At 45.9% G+C, this 21,352-nt stretch overlaps 1 protein-coding gene across 1 annotated transcript; it reads right to left on the bottom strand.

The window, feature by feature from the left end:
* Positions 1-1,252: 1,252 nt before the first annotated feature.
* Positions 1,253-15,970, bottom strand: SVOPL (SVOP like). Its single transcript, XM_058022339.1, has 14 exons — positions 15,892-15,970; positions 15,280-15,371; positions 14,202-14,300; positions 13,694-13,765; positions 13,466-13,590; positions 12,143-12,206; positions 11,676-11,801; positions 9,777-9,905; positions 7,865-7,938; positions 5,116-5,318; positions 3,795-3,906; positions 3,326-3,407; positions 1,776-1,865; positions 1,253-1,423 (listed from the first exon to the last, which is right to left on the bottom strand). The coding sequence occupies exons 1-14, from the start codon at positions 15,968-15,970 to the stop codon at positions 1,253-1,255; spliced, it is 1,518 nt and encodes a 505-aa protein (XP_057878322.1).
* Between the last annotated feature and the right edge of the window lie 5,382 nt (positions 15,971-21,352).

Here is a 21,352-nt window from a genome sequence, read left to right as displayed (position 1 = left end):
CTATTGGAATAGAATAGAATAGAATAGAATAGAATAGAATAGAATAGAATAGAATAGAATAGAATAGAATAGAATAGAATAGAATAGAATAGAATAGAATAGAATAGAATAGAATGTTGAAATTGAGACGAAATCTATTGGAATAGAATAGAATAGAATAGAATAGAATAGAATAGAATAGAATAGAATAGAATAGAATAGAATAGAATAGAATAGAATAGAATAGAATAGAATAGAATGGAATGTTGAAATTGAGACGAAATCTATTGGAATAGAATAGAATAGAATAGAATAGAATAGAATAGAATAGAATAGAATAGAATAGAATAGAATAGAATAGAATAGAATAGAATAGAATAGAATGTTGAAATTGAGACGAAATCTATTGGAATAGAATAGAATAGAATAGAATAGAATAGAATAGAATAGAATAGAATAGAATAGAATAGAATAGAATAGAATAGAATAGAATGGAATGTTGAAATTGAGACGAAATCTATTGGAATAGAATAGAATAGAATAGAATAGAATAGAATAGAATAGAATAGAATAGAATAGAATAGAATAGAATAGAATAGAATAGAATAGAATAGAATAGAATAGAATGTTGAAATTGAGATGAAATTTATTGGAATAGAATAGAATAGAATAGAATAGAATAGAATAGAATAGAATAGAATAGAATAGAATAGAATAGAATGTTGAAATTGAATAGACACAGAGTGGTGTGGCCATGCTGCTGCATGCCGTGAAAATCTCCATGTTGGTGTAGATGAATTTATTGGAATCACAGGACTGCTCACCACCTCCTCTGATTAAACTTTCCCCCTTAATCTTTGGGCTTAGTGTTTTGGCTATTTGCTTTATTGAGAACACTGACTACATGTGTTTAGCTGATGGACTGATGAAGGGGCCTTGAATTTGATTAAGAAATTACTTTGGTACTTTAGGTGCTCTGTGCATCTGTTGTCCTCTCTCCTTTCAGCACAGGCAGAGCAGAGCATGTGCCTGAGAAGCTGCACCTTCAAGTCCGCATTGGAGAGAGACGTAAGAAGGGCTTGCACCAGCTAAAGCTCACATACTGACATGAGGTGGCTGGGGCAGGCATCCTGGCTTGTTCTTTCACAAGAAGCAAGCTTTGGGCAAATGGGATAGCAGTGGTTGAAGCTGCTTTTCCTTCAGCACATTCCTGTGAGTGGCAGTCAGGCTTGAGAAAACTCAGGAGAGCTGGGCTTGGATTCTGGCTGCATCATCACAAGTCCCTAAGAGCTTTTGGAGCCACAGGAGCTCCTGGAGGGGTGGTACCCACCTGCAGGGCCCTGCCCTTGGTCTCGATGGGCAGTGTCACTGCAGAGATGGCACAGATGATGCACACAGAGGAGAAGAGACACAGGGCTCCCAAGAAAGAGGCACTCATAAGAACCTGCAGTTCAAAGACCATCAAACAGCAGCTCGTTGGTGTGGGGGATTGGCACTAAATAGCAATTAAGAGTGGACAAAGGGTCACAAGTGCCTGAGAGACTCCATAATAGAAGAAACAGTATCTTGTGAACCTTAAGAGTTTTCAGAAAGTATCAAATACTAGTAAGCTGAACTCTGTGATGAGAGTTTCTCAAAGCTGCATCTGGCATGGACCACCCAAGCACTCTGTATATGGGGTTGGGAGGGAATTGATTACATCCTCCCTTTTTGTTTGGATGAATTTCAGGGACATCTCTGTATTTGATGGTAGTGTTCAGCACAATGTTTACCAACACTATCAAGCATGCTCATACCTGTGATATAAAAGGAGCCACCATTGCTCCCACACGGCACAATGCCCCACTTGTCCCCATCCCCAGCGCTCGCATTGTGGTGGGATAAACCTAAAACAGGCCAGAAATAACTTGGATTAGTGCAACAGCAATCTGCAATATCTGTACTTTCCTTTAGCTTTTTAAAACTTTTTATCAGAGAGACCCATTGTGTTATCAAGGGCAGGTAATGGGATAAGATATGAAAAGAAATAAAAGCTCCCTTGGGCCTCATTTGAGTCATTACAAATATCTCATTTTTTTGCCCCAAGTAAAGTTTTAGGTCAAGTCAAAGCTGGCTGTGATTCCCCTTTGTTTAGCATCACTACCACTACTTCATTTCCTCGCCCTATCATCAAAATCTCAGAGGTTAGATTGGATGGTAAAGGAAAAATTTTGTTTATACTGCTGGGCTCCCCTGCAACTTGAAAGCAGGAAGAAAAGATTTTGTCTGCAGAGTTCAAGTCAGCCTATTCATTTTTATCAACAGCACCTTTGTTTAGAAGAAAGAAAAAGAACAACAGATCCCAGTAAGAAATAGGCTTAGAAAAATATGCCTTGTGTTGTTTATCTTTCACACTTCCCCAACACCTGTGCCAATGAAACACTTAAATGTGAATTTTACTGAACTTCTAGTCCTCTTAATATCCACAGATTTTAGCAAGTATACTCATATAAGCCTTTTTAAATACTTTACTGGGCCAAGCAAATTGAGTAAGTTATTAAAGAATAGCCCAGACACTTGGCTCAAAAGATTTTGATCATTGATTAAATTGCGAGTAGAATTGATTTATGCTTTGGCCGGTACAGCAATGGTCTTTACATCAACAGCAACTTATTCAAAACTGCTAAAATTGTGGTATTAAGGCCAGGTGCAAGCTTAAATATTACAGTGCACTATGAAAAGTGCAAGGGAGCTAATTCTGTTTGCTTTGGATCACTTTAATCAATTAACAAGGAAATCCATTTAACACCATACAATTTTTTTTAATAAAAGAACAAAGAAAACCAAAACCAACAATTTAAACTTAACTCACAGAACTCATGGCTCCAAAGTTGTGTGAAGAAAAGATCTTTAAAGGATTAAAACCTTTTGCAGACAGCAATTTCCATTAAGTGAAAGGAATCATAGATATAACCCCATATACTACCTCATACAGCCCCTTAAGTGCTGGAAAATGTTCCTTTTAGTGGTAGTTTGTTTTCTCACTGTGGGGGTTAAATAGGGGAAAGATTGTGGATTTTAGAAGACAGTGGTACCCAACATCCTCAAAAATAATGCTTTGTAAGAGCTGAGTGACAGCTGGCTTAGTAGGGCGCTCCTCTTCCATCTACTCCTGTCATCTCCAAGCTGGTTTTCTGATTCCTTCTTTTACCTTGCATATGAAAACACTGAGCCAAGATGCCAGAGTTACACAGTTCTAGGAAGGTGACTCCTAATTAGTCCACAAACTAGCAGGCAGCATTCCTGGGTATACACAAAGGGTATTTGAAACCTCCAAGCAGCTCAACATACCTCAAGGAGAACCCACCTCTGCTGTGTAAATGTAGATGGTGTTGAAGTTGGCTGAAACCAAGGCACGCAGCATGAAGAGAAAGCCAACCATGCCTGCCCTGGAGAGAAAGCCATGTGGAGCAGAGTTAATGTCACCAAGCATCATCAGCAGAGATGCCAGAAAGAAAAAGGAGAAAAAATGGAATGAAAAATATAACTTATTTCCAGTGCATGTTGTCCACACGTTTTTTAATTTTCTGGACTGTGCCAGAAAGCAGCTTGTTGGATGCTTAGGGGAAGCCACGTGGGCTCAGTAGTACAAGTAAGCCCCTCTGCACACTACTGCACCACAGAATCTGCTGCCACAGCTTTCCCAGGAAAAGGAGAGCCTGTCAGAGGCTTTTCTTAGACCTACAAGAATTACTGGCCTGACAGGCTGGTGACCTGAGAATACCAGAGCTCCTGCCCTCAGCATTGCATACCCTCAAACAAGATACATAGAGTACCTTGAGGTGCAGATATTAAGGAGAAGAAAGAACAGAGCTGTACATCCCATGGTGATACACAGGCTTAGACGTCTTCCAAGGAGATTGATGCTGAGAATGTTCACAGGATTCACTGGAAATAAAAAGGAAAACCATTAAACATTTGATGATCTAACTGCAATGATTGTCTGCCTTGACAGACATACCACAGTGTGACTCAAAGATACCTGGTGCCTTCCAAACATCCTGTAAAATGCACAAACACTATAATCTCCTCCTGCACCCAAAGTTTGTGATTTGCCCCCATGTCCCTTATGTTTCACCCTTCCCCTCAGATGGTGAAGCCTGTGCTTCTCTGAAATTGGCTGTGCTGAGCCAGGACACCAATGTCTGTCCTGAGCCATGCAAGGAAGGCATGGCTGGGTGGGCAGCACAGGCCTGGGTGGTTTTGCTCCCTCTGCTGTTCCAGACTGCAAGGCAAGATGTATTCTATTACCATCTGTATGGCAGCTGTCTTTTGTCAAGTGGGCAGTTTGCCTTATCTCTCTCTCTCTGAGTGATCACAATCACACCTCCCTCTGGGAGGGGACATCTGCTGATAACAGACTATTGAATGTCACTGCATGGCTGATAAGAACTATAACACCCCATTGGGAGATGCTCCACCCAGAGGGAGGAGCCAAGCATTGCTACCCAGATATAATCCAGAGGTTCTGAAACACCAGCATGGCTTCTCCACTGGATTTCCCAGAGGAACAGCTGCCTCTCCTTCCACTGGATCTTCAGAGGAAGACTACACCCTTCTACAGGATCCCTGCTCCAACAGAACCACACCTGACACTCCAGGAGGACTGCAGCCACAATTCCAATTGGACTGCTACCAACACTCTGACCAACAGCGTGTCAGGTTGTGTTCTGACTGTCAGTGTTGTTCTAAGGTACTGCATTGTTTATTTTATCCTTTTTTTTTCCCCCTTCTCTACTAAAGAACTGTTTTTTCCTGCTCCCATATATTTTTGCCTGAGAGCCCCTTAATTTGAAATTTATAGCAATTCGGAGGGGTGGGGAGGGTTTATACTTTCCATTTCAGGGGGAGGCTCCTGCCTTCCTTAGGAGACTCCTGTCTTTCCAAACCAAGACACTCTGCCCACAGCCCAGCCTGAGGTGTGTCCCACTGAGTGCCCTGCTGAGCCAGGAGCCACAGGCTCATGGTCTGTATCCCAGAAGCTGCCAGCAGTGCCCAGCTCATGTCAGCCCCTGTCACCAAGTGCAGGCACAGCTCAAACCTTTGCAGTGAGCGCTGTTAGAGGGGAATGGCAGTGGGAATGGGGGAAGCAGTTACGTGCGATCTCTCCGGCTGTGCTGATGATCATGCTCTGGTAGGCAGCAGGCCCAAAGAAGTGGCAGTGGCAGGGGCTGTGGCTCTCCTCAGAGTCATCACTGGAGTCCTGCAGGGCTAGGGCTGCAGAGCCACACACGGGGTCCCGCTCCAGCAACTCAGCACTGGCCAAGATAACACCGTAATAAGCGAAAGCTATGCCAAGCCTGTGGGGAGAAATGTTGCAGTGAGGTGCAGCCATGATGGGGAAGGTGAGGATACTCAAATGCAAGGTTTGGGGTGCCCTGGAATCTCTGCTGTCACTGTCATATTTTGTGAAAAATCCCTTCGCCGCGATTTTTCTCCTGAGAAGCCTCAGAAAAGAAATGTAAACAGTAATTATCTGATTGCTGGGAATGTGGTTTAGGAGGTTGCTTACCAACAGGTGCATTTTGGATTGGTTCTGTGTGAATTGTTTTAACTTATTGACCAATCACAGCCAATTGTGTCAGACTCTGAGTCTCACAAGTTTTCATTATTCATTCTTGTCTAGCCATCTGATGTCTCCTTTCTCTTTCTTTAGTATAATTTTAGTATATAATTTTCATATACTATAATATACTATACTGTACTATAATACATTGTAGTATATTGTAGTATATGATATGATAATATGCTAAATATAATATAATATGCTAAATATAATATGCTAAATATAATACAATATAATATGCTGTGATATAATATGCTGTGATATAATACAATATAATATGCTGTGATATAATATGCTATAATATGCTATAATATAGTATAATATGCTATAGTATAGTATGCTATAGTATAGTATGCTATAGTATAATATGCTATAATATGCTATGCTATAATATGCTATGCTATAATATGCTATGCTATGATATGCTATGCTATGATATGCTATGCTATGATATGCTATGCTATGCTATGCTATGCTATGCTATGCTATGCTATGCTATGCTATGCTATGCTATGATATGATATGATATGATATGATATGATATAATATAATATAATATAATATAATATAATATAATATAATATAATATAATATAATATAATATAATATAATCAGCCTTCTGAGAACTTGGAGTCAATTCTCATCTCTCACCTCGTCCTGGGGACCCTCACAACAACACTGCCACAATTGGTGACCACCCTCTGCTGCTGCATGATGGAGCCCCTTACCTGAGCAGAGAGGTGGCTCTGGCATCCAGCAGGCCACTGGTCACCTGTGCCATGGCACTGCCCTCCTTCCTACATCCAGGCACTGCTCTTTCTCAGTAAACCTCACCCCAGCTCATAGCCCAGCTTTGTATTGGGTTTGCATGGCCAGGTTTTGGGAGTGGGTTGGGACTACAGGAGTGGCTTCTATGGGAAGCGCTTCTGGAAGCTTCCTCCATGCCCAACAGAGCTGATGCCAGCCAACTCCAGCTGCTGACCAAGGCTGAGCCCATCAGCAATACCAGTAGTGCCTCGGGGATAACATTTGTTAGAACTGGAAAAGAGCAACAGCAGCCAGAGAAAGAAGTGAGAACATGTTTGAGAAACATCTCTGGTGTGAGAAACACCCAAGTCAGTAAAGAATGAAAGGCAGGAGGTGTTCCAGGTGCCAGAAGAGAGATTCCCACGCTTCCCATGGTGAGGCAGCTGTGCCCTGCAGCCCATGGAAGTCCACAGTGGAGCAGAGATCCACCTGCAGCCTTTGGAGGTTCTCATGCCAAAACAGGTGGATGCCTGAAGGAGGCTGTGACCCCATGGGAAGCCCATGCTGGAGCAGGTTTCTGACAGGACCTGTGGGTCTGTGGAGAGAGCAGCCCATGCTGGAGCAGGTTTGCCGACAGGACTTGTGACCCCTTGGGGGACCCAGGTGAGGGCAGCCTTGCTTTGTCATTATCAAGTAATTCAGAATACACCTGATCATAAGCAGGCTGAAAAGTAATTTTCACTTTTTTATCCCCCCTGGCAGTTTCAGAAATGAGCAGCAGAATTTGGGCCACCTGGGAAGGCAGGAAATGCTGAGGGGGATGGAAATGCAGACCTGAGAATGAACCAGGAGCTCCTGGGACAACTAGGAGACAAAGAAAGATAAAAAACCAAAAAGATATTTCATAACATTCATAGAAGTCAAGGGGAAAAGAAACATAAAAAATTCAAGGCCTGACTTCACAACATTTTGGGTTGATGGGTTCTCAATTATTATTTATACATTTCCATTCCAGAGAGCAAAGCCAATGAAACATGTATTACCCTTGCATACAGCTCCTAGGAACACTGCATATGAAACCTGTCTCCTCAGCCTTAATTTCCCCCAGGGAGCAGCACTGGTAATGGTGGATGTGTTTCTGTCAGAGCCCTGTCTCAGCAGTCCTTTGGCAGTCCCTGGGGAGAATAAGTTTTCCCCAAGCAGGGAAGGAGAGCTGCAGGCACACAGCTGGTCCCACTGCAGTCAGGTGTGGGCTCTGCCCCATGGCTCCCAGGAGCTGCTCTGTCCTGAGGAAGGACTCAGCATCATCCTGGAAGTCCAGCCCTTTTCTGCCTAAGTTTACAGCAACCAGTCAGGGTGTCTGAGGTGTGCTCTGAAACAGGACAAACCTATGGTGATCCATGTCCCTTCACCCTGCCACCATCAGAGGCAGAGTGGTGTCCTGTTAAAGGCAGAGTCAAAGGGAGAATCCTGCTCCCTGCACACTGTCAACCAAGAGAATGAGCTGATAAGCAAGAGACAAAAAATATTTACCATATGATCCATATCTGCAAAGTGGTTCTGAGGTATTTGGGGTGGATGAGGTCCTTGAATCTTCCCCTTCTTTCCTGAAAATCACACAATAGAAATAGAAGTTTCTATAAAGGCATTTGTGAGAGCAGATGTCACTCCAGGCCCTCCTGTGCCCCTCCTGGCCCCAGGCTGCTTGTGGCACAGAGTCACAGATGGTGCAACACAGCACCCAGCAAGCCTCCAGAGAGCAAAGCCCTGCTTCCCACAACAAACCCACAGGAAGCTGCACTGCAAAGGATGGAGGAGGGGAGAAGAGAACATCCTGAGCTCTCCTGGCCCCCAAGGACCCCCAGATCTGAGCAGTCTGGTCCCATTGTGACTGTGATGGTGCCAGAGGGGCCCTGGTTTCTGTTGGGGGGCCAGCATTGCTGGGGCTTCTGTCAGCTCTCACTGCTCTGCCTGTGAAGCAAGCTTTTGGACACATACATCTTTCTGGAGAGTCTGGAGTGCCAGTGAGCAGAGACTGGCAGGCACTGGGGGCCCTGCCTGACCTGCTGCCCTCCAGGGTCCCACCACCAAGGGGAGACAAGTTCACAGGGATGGTGTGGGTTGACCTTATTTTTATTTTCCTCATTATTGGTTAAGCCTGAGAGAGGGCAAAACTAACAACAGCCTTTCCCACATCCAATGTGGGTCCATTACATAAATTCAATTAAATTACAGGCAAGCTTTAATCCTAACTAATTCCAATACAATAGCAGCATCCTGCATGAATTGCTAAGGACAATACTCGGTGTCTGTGGGATTGAATATGCAGGAAAAAGATCCATGAAAGGGATTTAAAAGAGCTGAATAATTTTGGGGGCCTGAACAATGGATTTGTCTTATCTTCCTGTCTTGGGGGTCAAAGGACACCCACACATGTTTTTGGGCACTTCAGTCCAGCAGCAATCCACTCCTGAGCTGCTCAGCTGCTTACAGGTACAGGTAATGCTATCAGTGAAAAGGTCTCTCCTCCTTTGACCCTCTCCTGCTGGTCTGTGGTTCCACACTCAGGATCTGTGGTCCTGGGACACAGTGGACAAGCCAGGCCAGGGGCTTGGAGAAGCCTCTGGGAGCGCTGGGTTGAGCTCATGGCAGGGATCTGTGCAGCCTGTCCAGTCACAACACTGAGAGAGACCCCAAGGGACAGTTCCCAGATCCCATGGCAGAGGGAACATCCCTGCAGGATGGGTGGGCAATAAGGAACAGCATGCTTTGCCAGTAGGGAAAGGAAGCAAATATTTTCTTAGCCCAAAATTTTTCACAGCAAAGAAAAAAAGAGCCAAAAATTCCATTCAGTTTTGAAGGCCAAGGTTACTGTTTCTCTGTCGCAGACATCTTTTCATGAAGAATCCTTTCCTTAGGATTTTTCCTCCTAAGAAGCTGAGAGGCCTCAGGAAGAAAATGTAGACAATGATTATCTGCTGCTGTGGAATGCAACAGGTGCATCTGTGATTGGTCTCATAGAGTTGTTTCTAATTAATGGCCAATCACAGTCAGTTAGCTTAGACGCTCTGTCTGAGACAGAAGTTTCTGTTATCATTCTTTGCTATTCTATTCTTAGCTTAGCTAGCCTTCTGATGAAACCTTTTCTTCTATCCTTTTAGTATAGTTTTAATGCAATATATATTATAAAATAATAAATCAAGCCCTCTGAAACATAGAGACAGACCCTAGTCTCTTCCCTCAACCTGAGACCCCTGTGAACACTGTCACATTTCTCCAAAAGAAAACTGACATCTTCATCATTACTTTCAGCAGTTGTTTGGAAAAGAATCAGGCAAGGAGGATGCAAGATCAGAGCAAGATGTGGTTGGCAGTCCCGCTCCCTCCCTGAAGCCCAGATGCTGGCAGCCCTGTTGGGATGGGTGGGCTGGATCCCTGGACTCACCTGGGCAGGCTCCCTCAGGTGTCCCTCTGGCACGGCTGCCCCGTTGATCCTGGCTATCCTCTGCAGCGTGGCCAGCGCAGCCCCCGCGTTCCCCGTGGACACGTTGTACCGAGCCGACTCCGGGATGAACTGGAAACAGAGCAGGGAGCCTTTCTGCACCTCTCCTGTCCTACTCACAGCTTCACAGCGTGCCCAGGAGCCTGCTCAGCTTGGCACAGGGCACCTCATGAGCTGGAGCAGTTTCCTGTCTGTCCTTCCCCATGGGTTTTGGGGGTGGGATTTTGGTTTTGGGATTTGAGTTTTTTTGGGGTTTGGGGATTTTGGGGTTTTTGGGTTTGGGGATTTTGAGGTTTGGTGGTTTGGGATTTGGGGGACTCTGGTTTTGGTATTTTGGGTTTGGGGTTTTTGGGGTCATGGTCAAGGTGGTCACAAGGTCCAGGTGGTCACTCTCAGGGTGGTCAGAGGGTCCAGGTGGCCATAGGGTCAAGGTCATCACCCTCAAAGTGGACAAGGTGGTCACAAGGTTCAGGTGGTCACTCTCAAGGTGGTCAAGGTGGCCCCAAGGTCAGGTTGACACTCTCAGGGGGGTCAGAGGGTCCTGGTGGTCGCAGGGTTCAGGTGGTTACTCTCAAGGTGGACAAGGTGATCATGAAGAACAGGTGGTTACTCTCAAAGTAGTCACAGGTCAAGGTGGTCACTCTGATCATGGTTAAGGTGGTCACTGGGGTACTCTGTGTGCCCCAGCCCCCCATTCCCCATGCTGGGGGACTCACCCTGCCCAACAATCCCATTTGGGGTCTAGCTCCCAGGGGTCTGCCACCTGATCTGGGTCAAGTGCTTGTGAAAGGTGAAAGCCAAAGACACAGGTTTAACAAAACCAATCCTGAATTAATTGGTGTTCTAAAATGACATGAGGCACATATTAGTGCTGAAGCAAAAGTCTTGGAAGGCACAACAAGGCCATTTTAATAAAAAGGAAGAAGTGGCTGAAATGTAACTAGTCACTAGCATTTGGTGCTCTTTCCAAAATAAAATGCTTTTTAAATTAAATTGCTCTATTAAATTATAAACAATTACATCTATTTCACTCAAATGTAAATTAAAGGCCCCTTTCTTAAAGGTATGTATACTAACTCTGTCTTTTCTTTTCCCCTGGATTAAAAACTTCAGGTATCCAAATTTTCTGGCAAAAATAATCAGGGAAATTAAACATCCAGGTGATACATCTGTACACTCACAGCAACCTTACATTTGCCTGCCCAGGTAGCACCCCAGATGGAAATGTGCATTCACCCAGCTGCAGGAAGAGCTTTTACATCTTGATAGCCTCCAGCAGCTACAGCTCAGCACTGCAGTGCCCATGAGCACTGCAAGCAGGGATTTTCCACACCACCCTGCACAAACCAGATGGTTTTCATGTCCAAGGCTGGTTTTCCTGGAGCAGAAGGAAACCTGGGGAAACTGTGAACACTTCACTGAGGCTACTTTCCTCAGCCCTAGAAAATGTTAAGACTGAAGAGAGTGTGCTGTGCCCAGCATTAGACTGAAGGTATTATTTGTCATTTTTTTTCATACACTATCCAGCCTGTCTTCCTCTTGGTGCCTGGCCTATCACTACAATCCCTGCTGGCAGCCTGGACACTGGAACCTGGGCTGCTGGAGGGCTACAGCAGACCAGTAAGGCCAGGCCATCACCAGCAAGGTGGCATCTCCCAGAAGCTGGTCTGCAGCCCGGCCAGGACTTCAGGACCTTACCAAGCTGCTGAGTGAGAGGACTGAAGAGGAGAAAGGAGGACACAAGAAGAACCCCAGGATAAAGACAGTGGAGGGCAATGGTGCCTGGGCAGACATCAGAGCAGTGGCAGTACAGCAGGGAGTGGAGAGTGGAGATCTTCCTACCTTGAACACCAGGATGAGAAGGATGCCAGGGATGGAGGCAATTCTGATCAACCACCGCCAGCCGATGGTTGGGTTCACCACTGATGCCAGGCCAATGATCAACAAGGATCCTGCCAACCAAAACACCTTTCCAAGGGAAAGCAAGGGGTTAGAACATGAACACAGGGCAATGATTCGTTTATTTTCTTCCCTTCTGATCCAGTTCTGTGGGCAGATGGGGAAATGTGCTAGGGAATGCTGAGGTTCAACTGAGCCATCCTGTGGCTGTCTGAGAAGCTGGGCTTGGGTGGGAGGAAAAAGGGAAAGACAAACATTTGGGGAAGGACAGTGAAGGGAGTCTTAATCAGCTCCAGGTAAAAAACAATAATTTGCTGTGGATACAACTGTACTTAAAGCCACTGCTGGGTGGCTTTAAGTAATCTCCTGGGACTTGGAGACAGAAAAAACAGTGATGTGCTCATTTTTACCTGAGATAAGGGCAACATGTATCCCCGATATTTGGTGGGCAAAAATTCCGTTTTTATGATAAGTCTAGCAAAAGAGGGGGAAAAAAAGCAGAAATACAGTTGCAATGAGAATTTCCATACAAATCAAGTAACATTTCAGCTCAACTCATGGAAGGAATATTATCCCTTTTACCATCCCTCTTCCACCTTGAACACCCAGACACAAGGAACCCCTGTCCAATGTTCCTCCCACTCCAGCACCAAATTACATGCAAGGCATGAATGCTTTCCAGCCCATGGCTGTGGGATACAAGCAGGTAAACACTGCAGTCCATACATCAGGAAACCTATGGGAAGGTCCTGTGGGGTGACTGAGGTGTCAGCACAGGCATAGATATGTTCATTTTAGTAAAGGGTTTTTTTCCATGAAATGTTCTGCTTTTTAAATGGTTGGCATGCCCTTGGGGCAGGGGGCTCGTGGCACAGTCATCTCTCAAGGTCCCCAGTGGAATTGTTTTTCCTTAGCTGGACAGGGAGAGAGGGGTGGGAAGAGGCCCTCAGTAGCTCCTTCTGTCTCAGCCAGTGAAGTGTTTTATAAAATGTTTCATTTCCTTCCATCCTCATGAGGCTCGTGAGCAGCCTCCATGGCCAGGGAAGAGAGGCCCTCTTGTGAGGGAGGCTGTGTCAGTAGCTCAGCAGATGCATGACTCTGGTGCCTTCTCCCAACAGTACCTCTTTCCTCTATATCCTTTCCTTCAGCAAAGGGCTTTTGGGTCAATGTGACCAGTTTAGGGCTTTCCTTTGTGGGCAGCAACCAGGAACCATGGATGGTGCTGAAATGTTTCATTTGTTTCCATAAGAGAGTCAACAAAAAAATCCCTATTTTTCCTGGCCCCTAGAGAAGTGGTTGTTAATATTGTGAATTTTTCTTCCTCACATCCTCCTTCCTGCCCCAACAAGACAAAAACTTAATTTCAGTGGGAACGTTTCACATAATTCAAAAACAATTTTCTGCTTAAGCAGAATTGTTGTGACTTTTTTTAAGGAGGAAGCAGCCTTTACTCATTTTACTCATAAAAATAATTAGACAGGTAACTCATCTGTTACCTGTCTAATTGTTTTTATATGTGCTTAATAACCCCTCTGTCACCAGTTTAATGTAAACCAGCTGCCCCCTCTACTCCCGGCCTCAGGAGTCCTTGGGAACTGCAAATTAGGCCAGTTGACCAGGATTTAGGGAAATTACAGAATGACTTTTTGTTTGAAGGTGATGTGGGAATTTGGTCCCTTTCCCCTTGCAGCCCCTCCGTTACCTTCTCTGGAAGGTGACTGGCACAGCCTTACCCTTGCGCGTGGCCCGACACGCCGCCTCCCACCATGGCCCGCAGGAACACAAACCAGGCGTAGGACGGGGCAAACGAGGTCAGCAGGGAGAAATAGGCTGCCCAGAGGAAGGAGAGCAGCAGGATCTGCAAAAGAGCAGGAATTAGGGTCATTAAGGCACAGGCTCAGCCAGGTGCATGGCTCCTGTAGAGCGCAGGAAAAGGATGCACAGCCCCAGCGGTCACTCACCTTCCAGCGGCCGTAGCGGTCAGCCAGGAGCCCGAGCACTATGCTGAACACCATGTAGCCAAAAAACACCATCTGAGGAGGATTGGAACACAGCTGTGGAGGGCACATTCCCAGCTACATGGGGCATCTCTGCTCTTTGAGCTGTGGGTGAGCTGTGCGTTCTCAGGGCAGCAGGATGAACTGTGGCGCCCAGAACCCAGAGGCTTTCAGGGGTGGCTTCCTTTGTGTAGGCACTCACTGCTACAACCCTCAAAGCTGGGGGTGGGTGGCAGGGTTTTCAAAATAAGAATGTGGAAGTGGAGATTTGCTTTGGCATTACTTGCTCTGAGCATGGACATCTGCTCTCATCAGCTTAATTTCTGATGTCTGCAGTTGTGGCGCTGTTCTTGTCCCTGCCAAAACCTAGGAATTTGGTTTGCTGGGAAATATGCTTTCCAAAACCCATGGTGGTACCCAAGATTATGGCCACATGGTGGAGGACCAGTTTAGGGGAACATGAGTCACTCACTGTTGTCACTAAAGCCACCTGCCAGTCTTGGAGCTGCCACTCGCATCGGATGAGAGGGGACACAACAGCTATCAGCATGATCTCCATGGCTTCAACCACCTTTGGGAACAAGTGTGTGTGTCAGCAAGAAGGGAAACCACAATAAACCCACAGGGAAAAGTCTTTCAGTCCTACAAGGCCTGCAGCCATGGCAGTTCCACCATGTCAGAACAGTCCTGTGAAGCCAAGGTACCTCCACAGTGGTCTGAGCAGTGTTCCTGACCTGGGAGATCTGGGTGACAGGGAGGGGAAAAAGGAACACTGTGTATCTGGGAAGTTTGGAAAGAGTCATCTTTGGCAGAGAAGACTCTTATCCTGCTGGGTTGTTAGAAGATCTTCAACCATCTCTGGAAACCAAGCTGCTTGCTTGGATACCTTGCTGTGGATTCAGGCATCTATCATGAACTCTTGAAACTGTTTTTGGTTAAAAACATCATTGCTCCATCGGCTGTGTGCCCCAGTGCTGGCTTCAGTTAGGAACGAGCTGAATATTTACACACAGCTTCAGACTTTTTAACCTCAGCTGCAGCAATCTTCATGGATAGACCCTCATTACATTTTTAGCCCAGCCTGGCCTTCAGCTTTTGCCCAAGTTCCCAAAACAGATACACAATTAACCCAAGACCATGAAAGTTATGAAATTTTTCAGGTAGCCAGGGGTGAGAAGATGCCTGGCATTCTGAGCCAGATTGCACAGGATTTGGGTGCCATGGGGATGACACGAAAAATACAACTGCGAAGCCGAACCTAACCTTCAGGCCCTAACTGAAGATGTGTCCTAACAGTGCTCCACAACAGGGACCAAACCATGATGCTCTGGGCCAACCCACTCAGCTTTGCCCTGAAATGGGTCTGATATCAATGGGACCAAAATCTACTTTCACTAAGGATGAAAATTGCAGAAATCCTGCTTGAGAAGGTACGTATGGGAAAAATGGGCTGGCAGCAGTATGTGCTTATGGTTGTTGTTGCACAGCAATGAGAAAAAAATGAGAAGAAAGCTTTTTTCAGGCCAGCCCAGATGGCTACAGATACCTACCCCAGTGCTGCCCATGATGAGGAAAAGCATGATATGGAACCTCCCAAACCCAATGGTTTCCACAGCTTCTTCCACTGTAAATGTCTTTTGTCCTAAACATGAAAAGAATATTAAGACACAAAACCTATTAGCAGTCAAATTGTACCTCCTCTTCATAAAAAATGTCTCATACTCCTGTGGGACTGCACCAGAAAAAGCCTGGAAACATCTACCAGCTTTATGTCCACTGACCAGCCCCTGGATGTCCTGGTGGCAGGGGTGAAACAGCAGCCAGTGAAAACGGAGGAAGGACAGCCTTGTACTATTTAAAATGCTTTTGAAACAGATTAACATTTCAAAAATTATTCCAAGTAAATGAATCCTCAAATTACCAATATAATAGAATGTTTACACAAAGCAGAGGCCTGAGAAAAGCCAAGCCATCCAGCTCTTCCCACTGCCATAGGCAGCAGCTGCCAGCCTGGTAGGCGTGGTGGGAGGGGAATGTAGGGTGATGATGTTGGGGCTCCATGTACAGAGGTTTTAAGTGCCTGGAGTGGCACAACTGAGGACCTTCCCTCTACCCCAGCTAAACAAGGACCCAAATTTCCAGTCCTGTCAATAGAAACCCACCTTTTGGTGGCTCTTTTCTCTCTGTGTGGATTTCCTCCAAGCCAATAGCATTTTCTGCCTCTTTTGGTGCAGTGGCCATCTCAGCTCCTGCTGTCACTGCAGGCAGGACTAGGATTTACCTGTGAGATCTCACAACAGTCACCTGAGCAAGAAAACAGCAAGGCAGTTTCTCACAGTGGAGTGGAAACTTTCACATACAGTCAAATATGAGTTTCATGCAGCTACTGGAAGATGTCCTTCCCATTAGGGTTTTGGTGAAAAACACATAGAAACATCACAGGGTAAGTTAATTGAATGGAGAGACATCAGTCATCACATCATACTGGCTGCTTTTATGGAAAGTCTAGGGATTGCCTTAGGGAAGACTGGAGACCTGCTAAGACAAGAGAGCATGTGACAGCTTCCCCAGCCCAGAGGGCAGTGAAATGCAGCGCCATTCTAAAAGATGCTGCATCTCCAGGAGCCAAGACCTGATACTAGCAGTAGTGGTTGCCCCTGTTGGAGGCTCCCCAGTGGAGCTGGGTATGAGTAGAGGTGCTGCACTCTGCAAGTGCTCAGTGTGGTGGGAGCTCCCACTGAGGCAGAGCCAGGGGACCCAGCCAGCTCCCTAACCCCAGGACCCTGAGGGTGGCAGGGGTAGCAGTTAGCTCCTCACCCAAACAGCACATTGCCACAGACATGTTTTATGAAAAAGCCTTTCCTTAGGATTTTTTCTCCTGAGAAGCTGAGAGGCCTCAAGAACAAAATGTAAACAATGATTGTCTGCTGCTGTGGAATGCAACAGGTGCATCTGTGATTGGTCTCATGTAGTTGTTTCTAATTAATGGCCAATCACAGTCCAGCTGTCTGGACTGTTGGTCAGTCACAGGATTTTGTTATCATTCCTTTTCTATTCTTAGCTAGCCTTATGATGAAATCCTTTCTTCTATTCTTTGAGTATAGTTTTTATATAATATATACCATAAAATAATAAATCAAGCCTTCTAAACATGGAGTCAACATTCTCATCGCTTCCCTCATCCTGGGACCCCTGCAAACACCATCACAGCACACAGCTTCCTGCTGCAAACCAACCCTCTGCTTCATCCCTTGGCACACTAATCCCCATCCTCTCAGGGCACCCATAAACACAGCCAAGTATTCTGGATTGCAACTGGAAGCTGGATTCCCCTGTCAGTGTTTCTGGCTTTCAGCACTAGATCTTTTGGCCTCTTTTGGCCACTGTTGCTTTTCCTCATCAGAAAAACTCATGTTAATCCTAAGCACACATATTGGTAAAACCCACAACTGCTGAGTGCGTGCTCAGGCACTGCATCTGCACTTTGCTGACCCCCTTTCCTTTGATGACCTCCCTTCAAGAGTGCTGGGCTTGGCCCAGGTGGTGTTCACAACCAACCAGCAGAGATCAGGGAGGCTGCAGAAGGGTGAGAGCTGGAGGGAATTAATGACTGAGAGCATTCAATGAGAGATACAAAATTCCCTTTGAGATAGAGGGCAGCAGGAACACAGAAAGCATGGAATTACAGTACTCCAGCATGGACACCCAGATCCTATACTGAGGTGCAGCTAGAAGAAGGTCACTAAGGACTAATGGCAGATTAGTCAGCTGGGTCACATGTACTGACCTTGCTGTCACAGGTCATTAGAGCCCAGCACCAAAGAATATGCAAAGGATATTGGTTACATCTGTCTCTCAGCAGTGCCACAGAGTCACCAGCTGATTATGATGGCCAACAGCTAGGGACTACTTCCAAGTGGAACCAGCTCAACAAAAACCAAACAAGGTGCCTAGAAGAGCCCATGGGAAGAGGTAAAGATTTACTGTGTGTCTGAATTGCCAAAGGCTCTGCAATAACAAAATCTGGGCACCTGTTCTTCTCCTTTTCTGTTCCTTTGTGACTAGGGACCTGCAAACACATTCTGCCCTAAGCTGCCACATCACACTCTGTCAGGTTCAACAGACACTCTCCCCCAAAATGTCTGCGGCAGGCACAGCCCACAGTGGTGGCAGGACAAGCATCAAGGCCTGGGCCTTTGCCCACCCACCCTGATGCTGGCATGCCCTGCTACTGTTTACTGAGGGGTCTTGGAGCATTTCACTGGTGCCTGCTCTGGGCTATGGGCATTCCTTCTGGGAAGTGCCACAACTCCTCCACAAAAGGGGAGGGAACCCCAGGCCCTGGTGCTGCTGTGCAGAACTCACAGTGAGGGTCATGTGCTCAAGCAGAAGGCTGCAGGGCCATCTCCAGCATCCCACAGCACCCAGACACCTCAGAGGCAGCAGGTATCACCTAATGTGAGAACCACACTAGTCTCTGCCACAAATAAAACCACAAAGAGCAGCTAGTAAGCAGGTGGGACACACTCTCCAGCATCTCAAATAAAACCAGAAATCCATGCAGGCACAGTAAACCTCCTAACATTCCCTACCAACCTGAGTTTTGCTCATCCAAACCTTCACAGCCCTGTTTGCCTTGATGGAGCAGCTAGTGTCTATCTTCAGGGAGTCACACATTTCCCTCTATTTGTAAATCCAACTAAACACCAATTACAAGAGCCAAAAGAACAGCAGTAACAAAGCTGTTGCTGGCAGGGAAAATAAAAATCCTCCAGCTGAAAGGAACAACCAAGAGTACAGTGAAACTGCTGCTGGGACCCATCAGAATGATGCTGTGACCCCTCTCCAGAGGGCTGTGAGGCACAAAGGCCATACAACATGCAGTGCTGCCTGTGACACCACCTGGGAACTCTGTCAGTAAGGTCAGGGACCTTCTCTGGCTGAGAACTTTCCCTGCAGGTGACAGTGGGGCTATCTGATCACACAAATGATCAGATGCCCCCAATATTAAGCAAGATTTTACTAAATTTAGCAAAGCTTTCTTACCTCTGTGGTGTCTCAGGCTCAGAGGAGAAGACCTTTTCTATTTTCTGGCTGTATCTCCTCTGCTATTTACTTTTACAGTGCTGGCAGTGCTGTTTGTTTGGGATCCAGCTCCCAGGAGTCAGGTTTCCTCCTTGCTGGGCACAGGCAGGTCCCTCTCCGCCCACCTCCAGCACCCAGGGGTAGGTGCTGCAGGCAGGGTGCTGACCTGTGCTTGTCTCACTGCATCTGCAGGTCCTTCACAGGCACTGCCGGCCACAGGTGTTGGTGCTTACTCATCCCTTCTTATGAGGATGACTCCAAGCAGGTGGAAAGAGAGTGCTGGGACACATCATTATTAAAACACCAGCAAGATCTTAGCTCATAGGTTTCAGAGGTTGGTCATGCAGCAGTCAGTGCCCAGGCACCTTTGCCATCCCCTGCCTGGGCACTGCAGCCACCAGCTCTTCTTAGGCCAGATAAAGCCAACCCAGGCACCAGCACCATGAGAAAAATTAGGTCTGCTTCATCCTTCTGAATTTCTTGATGGGGTGGCAAAATGCAGGGAGCATTCATGGCTTTAAATTGCCACAGGGATCCCAGCCTTGTTGTGCAGCAAATCTCAGTGCCATGATAGCTTGACTAGGAATGTATGTGCTGACCTTTACTACTCAGTGTTTCCAAAATCCTTCTGTTTCGAATACATACACTGAGCTGGCAGCAATGGTGCAATAGTTTTATCAAAGTAACTCCCAAGCTGAATCTCATCCTTCCAAACATCTAGAAGATATTTGGTACCAGCCAACATATGCTATCTCACAGTTTTATTTTATATCTTCTTCTTAATAATATTTAATATTCAGCTGTTATTGGCATCTGCTCAATGAGCTGCACCATCCAAGCTGCCAGATCCATACCATTATGTTTTCATTGCAAAATCTCCAACAGTGTGTGTGCAATGACAGGAGGGTGCGGATGCTTCAGCATTCCAGCTCCCCAGCAAAGAAGGGAAAAAAATGACCAAAATTCCAGTGAAGTTCAAAGCCACAAAGATGGGCTTTCAGGCCCAGGTGTTTGGGATTGCACAAAGGGATACTATGTCTATTACATTTTTCCAACCACCTCATGGTATTCTACTTATTTGCCATGGAAAAGCAAAGGCTGATCAGAGTGAAGAACAAATGGAAAGGCATGAAAGGTCCAGGAGAAATGAAAGAGTGGGACAGAGAAAAGAAAGGTCTCCATGCTGGTCAAGGACATGATGAAGAGCCATTGTATAGGTAAAGACTGAGGAAAGTGCTGTTTTCTGGAGAAGCCAGAGGCTGAATCCCAAGAAACTGTTGACTCCTGGAGTTTCTGCAACCTCAGTCCAAAAGCTAGTTCATTATCATCAGTCCAGAGGACCTAAGAGACTGGACAAGAACTTGAGACCCGGCTTTTTCCATCTTCCACATCACAAAGTTGTCCTGGTGGGAAGGCACACAGAGGCGAGAAGGCTCTCACAAGAAGGAATAAAAGACTCAGGAAAGAATGGCTGTGAGTGACTAAAAACAGTTTGCTTGACTTCCTTTCTTTGCCTTTTCTTTCTACATGGTCATTCACTGAGCTTTGTTTGATGTTTTTTCCTTACAAAATGACTAAACTCATGCCACCAGTTCTCAGAAACAAACTGCTCCCTAGCAATGGGATGAGCTTTGGGTTCAGAAGCATTCCCCACCATTCCCCACAGGCACAGATCCTCAGAGGGGAATGCTGAGGTCATGGCTTGGGTCAAGTAATCACAAGCCACAGCTCTTCCAGCACTGGGTACAGTCCAGTTAAAGACACTGGGCTGTTGTACCAAGAGGGTCTATTAGTCTACAACAATGGTTTCTGCTGGACCTGACCACACCTGATGGCCACATCCACAGAACCAGCTGAACAACGTGTTCCACTCCGCAGCTGTGCAGGGAACAGGCAGGAACTACTCCACTCCAACGTCCTCCTCATCTTCTGCAGGAAAACCTTTTAAAAGCAAAGCACTCTCTGGACCATTTCTAGGTTTTTAAAGAATTCTTAAGAAGAACCCACATGAAACCCAGGGCTCTCTTCAAAGTGCATCAGTGCAACCCTGCCTCTCAGCAATCTGAATGCTTCTAGAATATTAGTGGGCTTGGTCCTCTTGTGGAGTGGGGAAGCATCATTCCCATATCACAAATGCTGTGCTGTGTTATTTGGTTGCACAGAGAGAGAGAGAGAGAGAGAACTGAATTAAGCCCAATGTTTGAGTTACTGTTCAGTACAGTAAACAACAGACCACCTTCTCACCTGAGGTATTCACAGGATAACTTGTTTTTCTTGCTTAAAATGTAAGCCTTAGACAAAGAGCAAAACACCAAGAAGCTCTGAAAGGAACGGATAATCTGTTGCTGGTAATCATCTTCTCAGTTACATTGCAATCACATGGAAGGCTGCAATTAAGATAAAATGTGTTTGCGTAGAAAATTCACCCACTGTTTCATAAAGCAAATTCTTTTCTCTGTATTTGATAACGCATCAAACTACGCTGGCCATTCTTTCTGTAAGACAGCTTTTCTCCTTAGTAGGAATAGACAAAACAGG

Source organism: Melospiza georgiana, chromosome 4, assembly GCF_028018845.1.
Source record: "Melospiza georgiana isolate bMelGeo1 chromosome 4, bMelGeo1.pri, whole genome shotgun sequence".
Classification (NCBI taxonomy): domain Eukaryota; kingdom Metazoa; phylum Chordata; class Aves; order Passeriformes; family Passerellidae; genus Melospiza; species Melospiza georgiana.
The sequence above is the reverse complement of the archived record's forward strand: the minus strand, read 5'-3'. Positions and strand labels throughout refer to the sequence as shown.

Bases quoted from the DNA above. Each gene is read 5' to 3' on its own strand.
- SVOPL (XM_058022339.1), bottom strand. From the start codon at position 15,970: ATGGCCACTGCACCAAAAGAGGCAGAAAATGCTATTGGCTTGGAGGAA. The intron at 13,766-14,201 runs GTGAGTGACTCA...AATCCTCCTCAG, and splicing joins AGGTGGCTTTAGTGACAACA to ATGGTGTTTTTTGGCTACAT. The intron at 12,207-13,465 runs GTAAGGCTGTGC...CTCTTTTGCTAG, and splicing joins GTGTCGGGCCACGCGCAAGG to ACTTATCATAAAAACGGAAT.